Source organism: Primulina eburnea, chromosome 8 (assembly GCF_022965805.1).
Source record: "Primulina eburnea isolate SZY01 chromosome 8, ASM2296580v1, whole genome shotgun sequence".
Lineage (NCBI taxonomy): Eukaryota > Viridiplantae > Streptophyta > Magnoliopsida > Lamiales > Gesneriaceae > Primulina > Primulina eburnea.
In genome coordinates, this window is record NC_133108.1 from 37,089,441 (window position 1) to 37,104,921 (window position 15,481).

At 34.3% G+C, this 15,481-nt stretch overlaps 2 protein-coding genes and 1 pseudogene across 2 annotated transcripts; 1 reads left to right on the forward strand and 2 right to left on the reverse strand.

Moving 5' to 3' along the window:
• Positions 1–2,089: 2,089 nt before the first annotated feature.
• LOC140839506 (uncharacterized protein At5g39865-like) lies at positions 2,090–3,707 on the forward strand (annotated as a pseudogene).
• Positions 3,708–4,292: 585 nt separating this feature from the next.
• Positions 4,293–5,658, reverse strand: LOC140839507 (uncharacterized). The gene is made up of 2 exons (XM_073206256.1): positions 5,391–5,658; positions 4,293–5,063 (listed from the first exon to the last, which is right to left on the reverse strand). The coding sequence occupies exons 1-2, from the start codon at positions 5,538–5,540 to the stop codon at positions 4,413–4,415; spliced, it is 801 nt and encodes a 266-aa protein (XP_073062357.1). The 5' UTR covers positions 5,541–5,658; the 3' UTR covers positions 4,293–4,412.
• Positions 5,659–9,943: 4,285 nt separating this feature from the next.
• On the reverse strand, positions 9,944–12,530 carry LOC140839508 (BTB/POZ domain and ankyrin repeat-containing protein NBCL). The gene is made up of 2 exons (XM_073206257.1): positions 11,812–12,530; positions 9,944–11,078 (listed from the first exon to the last, which is right to left on the reverse strand). The coding sequence occupies exons 1-2, from the start codon at positions 12,274–12,276 to the stop codon at positions 10,086–10,088; spliced, it is 1,458 nt and encodes a 485-aa protein (XP_073062358.1). The 5' UTR covers positions 12,277–12,530; the 3' UTR covers positions 9,944–10,085.
• Between the last annotated feature and the right edge of the window lie 2,951 nt (positions 12,531–15,481).

Consider the following 15,481-nt stretch of genomic DNA (forward strand, 5'->3'; position numbering starts at 1 on the left):
ATGCACGCCATGAGCGGTGCATATGCGCGCTGCTCACTGTCTGGTTCGCGCATGTGCGCGCTTTGGGCGGCGCATGTGCGCGGGTGCTTCTGCATTCCATTGCTCGCTTGGCTCACATTTCTTCTACTAGGCACCATCTTCGCTCCTTTTCACGCCCTTTCAGTGGCTTCACTTAGGTTCCTGCGATCACACCAAAAATAACAAAAAACGCGTAATTCCGCCCAGAAAGACTAACAATCTATATGAAATATAGGACTAATATAAGTGCATAAAATGCACTTATCAATTGGTCAAGAGGCTCTCTCTCGCGCGCACAGGCGCAGGGGGTGCAAATCATGGGCCCGATTTGCAGTGGAAAAAGGCTTGACTTGTGTGCAGGCGTACGTGCGCAACCTGGGCGCATCGAATGTCGGACCGATCAAGGCAAAATTTTCCCACCGAGGTTCACCTGGCTTTTGCTATTTTTATTTTCGGAAATTAAAATATGGACCAAGACTTTTGGTGTTTCAGCTGACTCGAAACTGAAACCTTTGGTGCTTCAGCTGACTCGAAACTGAAAGGACCTTTGGTGCTCCAGCTGCTGACCTTTGGCCTTTCAGCTGGCCAGCCGTAACTGTCCATATGAGTGCCTATATATAGGGGCAGCCTCAAGTCATTCAGACAACCAACACACTCCCCTGCTTTCTGATTTTCGTACCTTTGCTTCCAACTGTCTCGGCTGCTGCTACTTCATCGGCTGCTGTTCCCGTGTCGTTGCTCTATTCACGTGATATAGATCAGGTACTTTTTCAGTTCGCCGTTGTGGTGCCTTGTGCTACGGTACTGCTGGTTGTTCCGTTGTATCCTGGGAAACAGACGTCCACGTTCATCTTCGCAGCACACACCGGAGGGGACGAATCTATTTTAAGGACATTGTATTTCATACAGGCCTCGGTTTGCTTTATTTTTGCATTGTACTACTGTTTCTTAACGATACTACATCGCTTGTTTTAGTGCACATTTCTGTTTGTGCATCCACATTTTGTCTGTTTACGTGCACCTTTCGGTTTGTGCGCATATACATTTTGAGTAACAAAATCAACATATCTCAAATAAAGTTCTGTGAGATCGTCTCACAAAAGACATATTCATTATTTTATCGAACTCCTATTCAATGTAGCATACACATCATAAAAACAAATAATAAGCACAATCAAAATTGAAACCACCCTTCTACACTTCACGCTCTCTTTCCTCCACCATAGTCCAAGAACTGCGAATAGTTTTTTTTAATATATTTTTTTAATAACTCTAAGACACATTTGACCGTGTATGATAAGATAATTAGGGTATGTTTGGTGTGGGTGACAAGTAAATGATAGATTGTTTAACTCATGTTTGTCTCATTTTTTATGGGTCCAAATAATCAAGAAAGCCCGTGTAAAAAAAAACGCTACTTGGTTGAGAAAACATCCCTTTGTTTTGGGTGGATCGACAATCTACTTCTTAAAATATAACATAAATATAAATGGCTACAAATATCATTTTATATACCAAATTGTCATCAATGCTAGTTTAGGGTATTTTTGTCTCAACAACAAAAAACGTAAAATTTATCATATTCATTAAAATCTTACCAAATAAAACATACTTTATCACGACACAGCATATATCCTTACTTTGAGTTTTATCATCAATCCAATTAGTTAATATCCTACCCACCAAACATACTCTTAAAAGATTGATAAGATAATTAAGATATGTAGATTATTAATATTGTGTGATAAAATACATGATGTTTGATTTGGATATAATATTAATGATAAAATTTGTGTATTTTACAAAATGACCATAATATCTTTGAATATTTTATCATAAATTTACTTATTTTACTGCATTAAAGTCTTTAGATCGGCATTTTCGTAATTTCATGTTATAATCCTAATATTGTTGAGCTATCACATCAATTAATAATCAGAGTTATCGAAATTGTCAATAATCTAACTAATAAGATACCAAACAATGCCTTACATATATTAGGTTTCATAAATAAATTTATTATATTATTATCTTAAAATGTTATAAATGAATTTTCACGGAATCATGTCTTTCGGGCTCCTCAGTCGACACTTGTTAATCATTTTGCTTGTACGAATATTCTTCCTTCCTCGACATTTAATCCTGCATTAAATCCCTATTTCTTCTTCCACCCGGACCGACAATCCCTCGCACCAAACGTTTCTTCCCGTGACCTTCAAAATCACATCTACTGATCTAGTTGACTAAAATGGCAGATAATTTAATGAAACAAAGAAAGAGTCGACAATCGTAGTTGTGATTGTGATCTGCTGAAACGCTTTCATTTTCTTGATTTCGTTGTTTTTGTATGTCCAATTCTTGATCCTTATAATGGGTTGCACAGCTTCTTGTCCAGCTAATTTCATAACTCAGAACAAGAAACCCTCCTCCGATTCTTCTCCAACTCATTGGAATTCGAAGTCTTTGTCTCCTTTTCACTCATTTTCAGACCCTTCTGCCACTCCTGTTTCAATTACCCTATCTCTTCCCACCCCTTTAATCATCATCCATCCTTGAGGAAAGGAGATTCCAATCACTTTGTTTCACTCACCTCCACTACTTATGGATCTCTTGTGCTCATTGACCCGCCGGATCACAGTTCCAACGCCCAAGATTTTGATAATCCAGTGGTCCCGACCGAAAAGGTTCAAGATACTGGTAATTCCGAGGACACTCTATCTCCAGATTCGGTTATCAATACGTGGGAGCTCATGGAGGGCCTTGATGAAGAGGAGTTTGATTTTCACATGGTGGGATACCCCAGAAATCCAGGTAAAGCAGAGGTGGATGACACTGAAATAGTGAGTTCATATGAAGTTGTTGAGGAACCGAAATGTAAACCTTTGTGGAAGCATTTATCCGATGAATCGGGGCTGTCTAAATTCGAGTCTGATGATGGATTATCCAGTTGTGAAAATGGCATTTCAAAGCCAGAAAAGGTTGAGTCTTTTGATAGTGACGAGTCTTGTAATTTATCTGGTCCTGAGGACGGGATTGTGTTGTATTATACTAGCTTGAGGGGCATTAGGAAGACTTATGAGGATTGTTGTATGGTTCGAGTGATCTTGAGTGGCTTTCGAGTGTGTGTAGACGAAAGGGATATTTCGATGGATCGGTCATATAGGAAGGAGTTGCAGGACGCATTGAAAGGGAAGACGGTGGTGGGATTGCCACAGGTTTTTGTTAAAGGGAATCACATTGGTGGGGCTGAGGAAATTAAGCAGCTCAATGAAACGGGAGAATTGGCGAAGCTTTTGAAAGGTTTTCCGGTCATGAATTCGGGTTGTGTGTGCGAGAGTTGTGGGGATGTGAGGTTTGTGCCTTGCTCGAATTGCAATGGAAGCCGGAAGGTTTATGATGATGAAGAAGGGAGTTTGAGGAGGTGCCCCGACTGCAATGAGAATGGATTGACTCGGTGCCCAGTTTGTTGCCCTTGAGTTCTATTGCTCACAAATGCGGATTACCCAATTTGTTTGGCAGTTGTTTGTGATTATGTATATCTATGAGAGGTTGCTGTGTTTGTGAATATCTATCTGTTCAAGATATTAATGTTGTGTAGCTGTGGCTGTGGCTGTGGCTGTTCTTTTTTTCCCCATTATTATTTGAGCAACATGAATCAATAAAGAGACCATAATCAAGCAATGCGTAAATTGCTACCTATTATTTCATTTACTCTCTGCTGTTAATAGATTATCGTTTCTTTTGCACATTGTTTGCTACTTTCTTGGCTTTGAAGTCACTGTCGTTGCTATGCACAAATTTGACATTAATGCCCCTTACTATAGGTCTAGGACTTGCAATATATCATGAAAAAATCTTGAATCATTTCTTCATCATTCTCACTAGAGTTCCCTGTTACGTTAACATTGACATTGAGTGCCAAACGAGAAACTAAAAGGGTGCTGCTACTTGAGTGTGTTTATTACCATTTCTCGTGCCTCTTTTCTAAGGGCTTGGCTTGCACGTGGTGAAAGTGAATGTTCTTTTTTTTAAACCTTGGAACCCGCAGCTACTTTTGGTCTGCTTGGGTTCGGATTAACCCAAAGGGATGTTCAAAGCTGAGATGATAGAAAGAGGGATGGATTGAACTCTTGAGTTCTTGATAGAGGTGCATCATACCTTACCATCCAAGCAATCCGGGGTAATTGAAAGTTCTTTCTTGTTTCTAGCTAGGCTTGGTCGAATAGTATTGTCAAATAACTAATAGGAAATCTTAGTCTGGATTTGGATGGATATATCAAAATCATATGTTGCTCCCTACACATGAGGGATATCTTATTTCAAACGATATAGGCATAATAATCGAAGTACATCATAAGTTATAAATGAACGATAGTTAAAGCAAATTGATACACTTATTCAATTTGAGACGAGCCAACTTTTCCAATCCTCAAATAAATAGGAAAAGTAACAACCTTCTCCATTTTGCCATCTTCACTCCAAGCCCTCTTGAAATCTTCAACAACTTCATCTCTCAAAAGTTCCACGCCCTTTTCTTTAGCAATTTGGTAAGCAGACCACGACCTTAAATAAGTGAGAAAACCATCGAAGTCCATCAACTTCTCCGAATTAAATCGAAATGGCCCATTGTTCTCGAGTCCGTCCACAGCCTCGAATGGAAACTCGATAGTTTCGTACTTGAGGTCCACCAGTTTCCGAGGCGGTTCCCAGTACGGTTCCGCATCAATGCAGTAGAATCTTTGGAACAGCAAGTCCACGCTCGGGTTAACTTCAGGAGTGGTGTAACACCATGCAGCAATCACCCCATTCGGGTTTTTGAGAATCCATTTGACTTGTTTGTAGAATGCGGGGAGATCAAACCAGTGCATCGCCTGAGCTATTGTCACTAAATCGGCACTGCATTGGGATCCGACCTGGGATTCGAGTTCAGAAATGGACATGTCTGGAGAAGTGCATCTGTATGTTATGTTTGGGAGGTTGGGCGCAAGTTCTAGCTGTTTTGGGCTTGTGTCTGTTGCTATCACCTTCTTGTAAATGTTTGCTAGCTGTGTTAAATGAAGCAGAGTGTTGGAATTTTTTCAATCGCAAACCAAGATTTGGTATTAGATAACAATATCAGCTTACTTGTTTTCATTTTTTGTTTACTTTTTCTCATGGATTGTTGAATTCTTGCATTAAAACAGGAAGAAATTCCGTCCATTTTATTTGAAATATTTTCTTGAAAAGACGATAGAAACACTTTTTATACTTAAATTAATAGTAAAAAAAAGAAAAAAGGAATCAATGAATTATCGAAGCACAACAGACAAATTTCACACATTAAATCAGAGATCCAACAAGATTTCAAACATTAAATCAGAGATGAAACTAACCGATACGGCGGCTTGGCCGCTTCCGGTGCCGACATCCCAAGCAAGATGGTGACACGGCGTGGTGGATGCGATGAAACTGAAGAGTTCCCGAGGGTAGGTGGGTCGGCCCTGCACATAATGTTTTGCTTGATTTATGAACAATTTTGCCATCTCTGATTCTCAAGGGAAACCATTGCATGCGTCTGTCAATATATATACAGATCCGAGATGGAGGTGCCCAACTTTCATTTGGATTTCTACTCCTCCTCGAAATTTCCGTGAGGGATTTCAGATTCATTTGACTGACTTCTTTGATAAATTATGTATTTGGTTTTATATAGTAATAAAACTGTATTACACACTACCATAAAAAATTATTTTTTTTAATCAAATATTATTTTATATTTTAAATATGAATTATGTCAATTCGTCTCATATATACAACTTTGTGTGGTCGTCTCACGAAAGATTTATTTTTATTCTTTTAGTATAAAATTTGACTTGGTACAATAATTATATTATTTTAGAGCTAAACTGATTCTAAAATAGGATATCGATGGGGGCAACCTTTTATCGCCTAAGGTGAAATGATTATTTGGTTGTAAAAATATGGTTATTTCGAAGCAAGGCATTGAGAAATTACGAACCCTTAGCTTTATGGGTCGTCCAAGAAATCTATATTATATTATTAAGTATGAGAATAGTAGAATAACAACTTTAGAGTACACCAAATTATTTAATTTCATAATTATTATTCTTATCATACTAAAGAGTAGGTCTCTTATGGGACGGTCTCACGAATCTTTATCTGTGAGATAGGTCAATCCTACCGATATTCACAATAAAAAAATAATACTACTAGCATAAAAAGTTATTATTTTTCATGGATGACTCAAATAAGAGATATGTCTCACAAAATACGAACCGTGAGATCGTCTCACACAAGTTTTTGTTCATACTAAAAACTCCATCAAGTCATTCCATATTTTATATATATAAAAAATATTAACAAAAATTCACTTTTAAATCGAACAATTCTTCTAAATTGAAAATAATTTCGTGTTAATTGTTTAATATTATTTGATCAAATTAAAATTAATAATAATAATACATGCAATGCATTTGCATCTTTTACTAGTTATGATTTAATTCTCGGTGTCATTCACTCACAATTTCTCATTGCAGTCATATTTGATTATTGAGTAATTTTTAAATTAAATTTCTGATTAATTTCACCATTTATCTTGATTTTTAATTTAATATTAAATTAGTAAGGATAGCAAAATGGCCATCCCACTCATATCCAATTCCAATAAAATTTGAAAACGAGTGAATTAACTGGCTCCTTTTGGCCCATCTCAACAGTCTCTTGGCCCAATTTCGAATGCATTTGGTCCGTGAGTAAGGGAAACAAATCCATTTTCATTGTTTCACACCGTTCCTTCAAAAACAATAAATTTTTGTTTCATCTAACGTTTGACTCAAGTTTTATATTTTATCATAATCATACATTATTATTCATATATAAAATCATCACTCATCCACGAACCAAACCGTAAAAAGATCCAAAATTCGAACTTTTATATGATATCATATTAATTCACATGCGATTTCATGAAAATGTCTTGTTAACGTAGGACTTGGTAGTCATTTGCACAGATGAAAATTTAATGCAGATGATCCAAGAATATAAAGTTGTTCTGTATGTCTTATAAATGCTGCCTAAATTTATAACCAACAAACAGATTATATTAATATTGTGAATATAAACCATTTCTCATTTGTACGTTTACAAAACTCCTATAAGAGGTCTTCCATGTATCTTAGACGGATCTTCGACCTGAACAGATTCATGAAAATATATTAAATTTGATGTCAAAAGTATTACTTCACTGCAAATATGGGTTAAGTCAGTACATCACACAGATATAAATATATGAAATCATCTCACAAGAGACCTACCCTCAAAAGTTTCATTGTGATATGTCGCTAAAACGTTTTTAAACGAACAAAGCCTACTCTAATCGATCTAGTACTGCTTCCCTATCAATATATGTCGACAAGCTTTTACATATTGCTACAACAACTTAAGGCCAAAAATATATTTTAAAATTTCTCTTTCTAATTATATATATTCTACTTTTCTTTATCCCCCTTTTCGCTGAAATGGGTTTCCAGAAATGATAACAGAATAACGAATGATGTATTAAATAATTTTACTCTAAATTTTAGAGAATATATAGTTTGTCTTCGAAAAATACACATAAAATGGACGTCGACTCTGCGTTGTGAAAACGTAAAACCCTAATTTGGAGCTGAAATATTCAAACTTTGGATGATAAATTAATAACTCAAACCAACTGTCCGTCGATATATATTCTGCGAACCCTGGAGTTAAAAAGCTGTAGAAATTTTCATTTAGCTTTAAAAAATTTACATAGAATCTTGGAAACCATGCCAACAAAATTTTAAAAACACAGTAAAATTTTGCTGTCGCCCCGTCACTTCAGAATCTGTTGGCCACTCTCTTCACATCATGTGGTGAAAGCATTTTAAATAATAACTAGATTAAGCCCACACTAATCTACTCTATAAACCTAAGCTTTTATTTAATTATTAAAGAGAAAATTATATCTTTTAATCTTCTTATCTGTTTCTATATTAATAATTTTCACCGATAGTGACACAATTAAATGGAGAAATCGAAAGACAACCGTGCACTATAACAGATGCATATACCAGATCTTCATTTGAATATTTTTTTTAAAAAAAATATTATATATCGGATTTTAAAGTTTTTTCTATTGGTCGAACGACCATAATTTATGCATTGCCTCAAGTGGGGAGACCGAAAATGAATTAAAAATTATTTTACTTTAATATAAAAGTTAAAGTAAGATATAGTGTATCATAAAATTATCTTAAAGATCGATGTATAATTAATTGAAAACGAAATCATAATTTACGATCTTATGATAGAGACGAGTTTAAACTTGGCCAAGAACTGTAATAATTCCATTTTTACACATAAGATGTTCACGGTATTTTTCGTCATGTTAAATATTCATTTGTCTAGCGTATTTAAAAAAAATTACGAGGTTTGAGCGACTTAAGCGCGTTATTACTTTAATTCACTAGTAATACACTAAATGTAGAAGCTAAAGTTTAATATCTTAAGGGAATTTATACATATGATACGAATGACTGCGAGCCTATCTCCACCTTTTAATTTAGTTTCATGCACTAATACATGAACAATATAGAGAAACACTTCCACCTAAATTTCATGCTCTAATTAACCAAGCAGAAATTGGCTTAAACGAAACAAATACAATGTAAAATCAAGGTTAACAATAAATATAATGTAGCTGCAGGAAATATAATAGAATATTTCATTCCCAAAAATAATATATACTTGATCATTCCATATGGAAAACAAGAGCAGTTTAAATATATAGTTGAAAAACTGATGAATTAACTCGATTGAGACAAAGGATATAACTAGCTAGGGTTTTCAATTTTAGCATGGAAGTGTGAAAAAGGATTAAAGAGGGAAATGAATCCAGATTTGGACATTTACAAAATAAAATAAATTTCTTGCGTGGTCACATTCAATGCTGCATTCATGCAACACTCGATATGCCTAAAGGTAAATGATGTTTTATTAAAATGCACAAAATTTAGACACAGTACTAATTAATACCAATAAAAAATCATATTTATACACAAAGAAATAAACAAAATATAAATAGTAAATGGAAAAGACAACTCATGTCCACCTTCTAATTTGTTTTTCATTAAAAGATAAAAAAGAAAACGTCCCAACAAACTTCCAAAAGACCCCATTATCGCATACCCTACCAGCTCAAGAAATCAAAGTAACCATTTTTTAAAATATTTTATGCACGAAAATGTAGTCGCAGACAAAATATGTTTTTTTTTTATAAAAAAAAATTTAACAAAATGTAAATTTATACTTCAGAATTATTTTTAATTAACATGTGGTGCGAAAACTATATCTTTGAAAGAATTAAAATTTTAAATTTTAACATTTTAAATGCAGGTAGATATTCAAAATCTAATTTTTCCCCTTTAAAATCTGCAAATCGTTTAGTTCGTCAAAATGTTCTAAGTGTCTGTATTTTTGGAAAAATGGGAGTTGATTTCATCAATACTTCATTCACACCATTTCTTTGAATAGAATGAAGTATAAAATTAATTTTTGAAGTATTCAAATGATCAATTCTACTTAAATTAAAATAAATTTAAACCATGAGGATAAGCAAATATTTATGTAATATATTTCAAATTTAAACTACAATTTTTCAAATTATATATATTTATATGAATCAAACTACCTAGAATATATACCTTTTCAAAAATAAACAAAATAAAAATTGTAACAAAAGAAAAAAACAAAAATGAATTGAAAGACCAGGAAGGTATTGAAAAGATTGACCTGTGTCATCTCCATCCATCACAGAATTTAGTTTAAAAAAATTTGATAAGAGTCTTGTCCTATCCACAAAACCGACCGCAGAAAAAGTAACAGAAAGAACCATGAATTTGTAAACTTGCATGAAACCCTCAAAAATAATCACAATAAAATAATTATTTCCATGAATTTGAACAACCATTTTCAAGATCCCAGCTTATATATCAAAATATGATAATATATAAAGATTAATAGAGAAGGAATATGTTTACTTAGTGGAGTTAATACTGATCGTGGGAGTGATGATGGTGGTGATACATTCGATTCATGGCTTCTCTGTGGCTGCTGCTTTCATCTCCTTCGCTCAATTTTCCCACACCCATTTGGGCTCCCAGATTTAGATACACCATTCTTGAATCAAGATTCAGGCCGCTACCCGCCACTGACATGTTGACGGCGCCGCCTCTGCTTGCACTACTGGGATGTTCGTCACCCATCGGAGGATATATGGAGGCGGTGGCTGATGAAGGTGGCGCGTTTGCATTCCCTTCTTCTCTCGAAATCACCATTGCAGCTGACTGTACCAGTTCGAGACAGAGCCGTAACTTGTTCGGCTCGATGTGCGCTAGCCCTGGGACAGCTCCTTTGAACAAGAAATCGGATGTTAGGGTTCGAAGTACATCTAACGGCGTAATCCCATCTACTGTTCGGACATTGGGATCCGCATGGTGGTCCAGGAGCACCGCCACCATATCCGGCGACACCATCTCGGCCGCGACGTGAAGTGGGGTTTTCCCGGCCGGACCCGCGGGATAGTTTACATCAGCTGCGCCGAGTTCGAGCAAAGCTTTCACCACTTCTCTGCTGCAATTTTCAACCGCGTAATGCAAAGCCAACGCTTCGTCGAGATTGAGACCTTCTCCCATTACCATAAGTTTAACAAGTTCCACGTCGGAGGAGTCGAGGGCCCGGCGCATTCTTCTTATTTTTTGTTCCTCGAGGTCGGCAACCGCGCCACCGAGGTCGTGGTGGTGCGGGTGGTGATGAGGCATAAGAGAACGGCGGGCGAGGGAGGATTTAAGGCGGAGCTCTTCGATCTTGGCCACAACATCGACTGAGAGATGTTTGGCTAAGATTTCCGGAGGGAGGCCCGAATTTGCCACCAAATGCGAGCAAGTAGTCCAAAGTTGATGCATTTCTTGTTTTCTTGAAGCAATCAACACTTTCATTACGTCTTCAATTGATGCCTTCTCCACCATGATTGCCAACTGTTTCTGCATATTGAACAAAAAAACTTAGTATTGCATTGTTCAAATGAAATTAATTGGTGCATTGATACTATTTAGTAGGGCATATATGTGAAATAGCTAAGCCCTTTGTGTACAAATGGGAAGATTTTACTTTCATTTTTGAAGCCAAATTAGGAAAGTTGGGTTTGGGGGATCACTGTGGAAGACAAGACTAGTGATCAAAGAGAAAAACTTTAGAAATTCAAGAAAGTATGTTACATGAAATCAAGATGAGGACTTGTCAAGAGACCTATGCTAAAAATAACAAGAAGATCGGTGGAAGAAAACAACGTTGAATACATGTTTTGTAAGCTTAAAATGTGAAAAAAAAATTATCTGGAGAGAAATATTCATTTTTGCAGCAGAATATATATGCTGCAGACCAAGAATTATTACAGGAGGAAAAAACCAGTAACAAGAACGAACAACAGAACTAGATTTCTTTGATATCATGAATAGAAACCCCACCTCTGATTCATGAAAAGAAAATTTAATCACTATGATAATCGAGTAATAAGCTCATTAAATCATTCCGTATTGACCAACATAACCTGGAAACTACGATCCAAGTTCTTAAGACCAAAATTGGTAAATACTGTTATCTCAAAATTATAACCCACATACAAAAAGAAAAAAATAATCAAACAACAAACTGGGTTTTCATTTTTTTTAACAGAAAAGAAAAAGAAAGTCAGACAGAAGATTAAAATATGGAAACCTGAGTGAGCAAAGCAAGCTGTTCCACACCAAAAGATCTAGCGGCTGCAAGAGTGTCAAGGGCAAGATCAACGGCAGAGGTGCAATGCGTATGCCAGCAACCCCTCTCCCCGCAGTTAGGCCTGGGCTCATGTTTCTGAGGAACAATCGAGACTTGGCCACTGTACAAGAACTGAAGCATCAGCAAGAAAACTTCATAGCCAACTGAGTTTACTGGTATCACTTGATTATTAGGCCCTCTAGGCGACCCACTTCCCGGGCCCATCCTTATCGGGTCTAAGCCCGTCTGGGAGTCTGGCCCGCAAAAGAATTTCCTGAAAAACAAGCTTCTGGCTGCTAAGATGCACCTGTGAGCATGGACTAAACGACCCTCTACGCTGAAGGTTACATCGCTAAAAGCCTGGCCGTTAATTAGCAGATTCAGGTAGTCTAGAGACAGAGATCTTAAGGAGTCTTCGGGGGTCATTGCAATACACTGTTTAATTTTCTTCTGTAAAAAGATGGATCGATATACCAGCTAGCTATCAAGAACAAGAACAAGAAGAAGAAGATATTAATTCTCTACGAAAAAGAAGATGCTAAAATCTTGGAGGTGGATTCATTTCATCATTTATTTTGATATGCTTCTTCAATTGATGTTTGATGATGATGAATGATGATCAACTGCTGTGTTTTTCCTCAAAACCTGAGGAGAGAGAGACAGTGTGAGGGTGTAATATAAATGGCTAACATGGTCGGCTGAGAGTATTTATTTATTTTTGGGATATAAAATAATTAATATGGGAGATAAATTTTCCAGGGGATCAATTATTGCAGACGAGAACCTAATCTCAAATGATTATCTCATTTTCTAATTTATGTCTCTTTGTTGGAAATGTGTATAGTTTAGAAATTTCTTTATTTATAATAAAATATTAGATAATTATTTTACTTTTATTCTATTTAATTTGATAGAAGAGTTTGTGTATTTTTGTTTGTTTTCCTAAAAAAAAATTTATTCTATATTTTTTGTTTTCTTTTATGATAATGGAGTTTTCTGTAATTGATTATGATCAGGGAGTTTTTGTAATTTGTTTTGGGTAACTTCATAAATAAATAAAAAAATCGTTTGTGAAGGTTCTTAAAGCGTTGCGTGTGCGTAATCCGTTAGCACTGGATACATGTACGCATGTTAAAAATTTGTGTGTGAAAATTTTATAGTCTGTATTAAAATTAAAAAATTTGAAAATGAAAAAATTTTAAAATGTTCTTTTATAATAATTTTTATGACTAACAAAAGATGCATTTGTTATTAAATTAATTAATAATTTCTTTTAACAGTTGCGTCATGTATATTTCAAATACAAAAACTGTTGAGAGACGATCTCACAGATTAATTTATGAGATAAATATTTTATTTAAGTCACTTATAAAAAATATTAATTTTTATGTCCAAAATATTACTTCTTATTGTAAATATAGACACAATTAACTCGTCTTACGAATAAATATACGTAAGACTGTTTCATAAGAAACATAATCCTTTCTAGATCTCCATTATTGTGTCATATGCACATATAACTTAATTATGATAATAAACGTTCATATAACTCAAATATATTAAATAAAATTATGTTTTTATTAACATAACTCTAAGAACTAACACTTGTTGTTTTATTAAAAATTATAGCTGATAGTAATAGTAGAACTCAAATATTTTGAACCGTACATCAGCACAGACGACACGTTTCAATTGTTCTAAAAAGATAGACAATTATTGCACTCCATCAATCTTCCTCTCATATATGAGAATTGAACTCAAGACATTGACAATGATATCAATTGTAAAACTGAGCGATTGTTGTTTTATCAAAAACTATAGCTGGTGGTAATGGTGTAACTCAAATATTTTAAATCGTACAGCAATACAAACATTACGTTTCGATTGCTCTAATAAGCAAAGACAATTAATACACTAACCCACAACTAATTTTATATTACAGAACTTTGGTTATTCACTGTTAATACACGATCAAGAGAATAATTACACTATTTTTTTTTATTTATTTGTTTCTAATAATATTTTACAAATGTTACGGCAACAATGATCTTTATCGGAGATTGTTTGTGTGTGTGTTGACAAACACAAATATCTTAGGTCTAACCATGTATTTACTCATGGATCTTGTTATTTAAAGGCCCTTGGGAATTGTGGTTCCATTTATTGCTTTCTTTTGTGCATTGCTTTATGATATATATTAATATTTGATACCATTAATCTAAGAGTTTATTTGATGTGAGAAAATTTTTTTTTATTTATTTTTTGGTATAATTTTAATATTAATGAAGTGTATTTTATTATACTAGTATGTATGACCTACATGTTCTACTTCTACCAGACATTTTAACATAATAATATCAATAATAAAATCTGTTAATGAACGTATGAAATTTACATATGTTTTTTACCGAATAATTTTATGTTCTAATACGAATATTTTATAGCTACTATTTTAAAATCAAAAAAATATTTTTTTCACATCATTGTACTTTAAAATAATTTCATAAAAAATGTCTTATTTAATTTAAGCTTGAGATCGATTTTTTTTTTTATGTATCTAAAAATGGAACCTCAAATAATAAGTGGAGTTCAAGATTTGAATTGAAATAGTTTCGCGTCCACTTTTCTCGGGAAAATATCTGAAAACTAATGTGACGACCTCGAGTAAAATAGCTACTAGTTAGTACCTATTGGCCTATCATTATTTATTCAAACAATCAAGATATTATAACAATCTATATTTGTTTTCATAAAACCTTCTTATTTTTGTCTGGTATTTAAAAAAAAATTGAAGATAACTTCCAATTGAGACAGGCAGGTAATTTTATTACCAAAATGATTTAGCTAAACAGTCTAATTTAAATTGGCAAAAACTTGCGTGAGACGGTCTCACAGATCGTATTTTGTGAAACGAATATCTTAATTGATGACATTACCAAAATGATTTAGCTAAACAGTCTAATTTAAATTGGCAAAAACTTGCGTGAGACGGTCTCACAGATCGTATTTTGTGAGACGAATATCTTATTTGAGTCATCAATGAAAAAATATTACTTTTTATGCTAAGAGTATTATTTTTTATTTCGAATATCGGTAGGATCGACCCGTCTCACAGATAAAGATTCATGAGACAGTCTCGCAAGAGACTTATTCATTTAAATTAATTAAAAACATAAATTACCAGATAACAAATCATTCACCACTGAGATTCTTGATTGATTACAAGAGAAGACTTATTTTTAAAAATTATTCTAGGTCGCATTTGGATTTTTGGATTTCAAATCCATAGATCATTAATGTTTTAAGATAATTTATAAATAATCATGATATTATTATTATTATTCCTGTTTTCTCAAACTACAGTGAAATTATTTAAATTGATAACAAATAATCGCTGTTAAAGTTAAAAAAAAAAAAAAAGAAGAAGAAGAAGAAGAGGGGATGTTGGGTGAAAGGGAACTGTTGTTTTATCCTAAAAGATGGTAAAGAAAATTAAAAGGGCAAAAAAAAGGCATTAGCATATTGATAGACAACACCTCACACTGACTGTCTTATGAATTGAGGTGCTTAGATTTGACATTTGACTTGTCTTTTCAAACCCACCAATTTCATTTAATTTTTCACTTTCCCC

Coding starts and splice junctions, on each gene's coding strand:
- LOC140839507 (XM_073206256.1), bottom strand. CDS start 5,540: ATGGCAAAATTGTTCATAAATCAAGCAAAACATTATGTGCAGGGCCGA. Junction 5,064..5,390: donor GCGGCCAAGCCGCCGTATCG/GTTAGTTTCATC, acceptor CATTTAACACAG/CTAGCAAACATTTACAAGAA.
- LOC140839508 (XM_073206257.1), bottom strand. CDS start 12,276: ATGACCCCCGAAGACTCCTTAAGATCTCTGTCTCTAGACTACCTGAAT. Junction 11,079..11,811: donor AGCTTGCTTTGCTCACTCAG/GTTTCCATATTT, acceptor TTCAATATGCAG/AAACAGTTGGCAATCATGGT.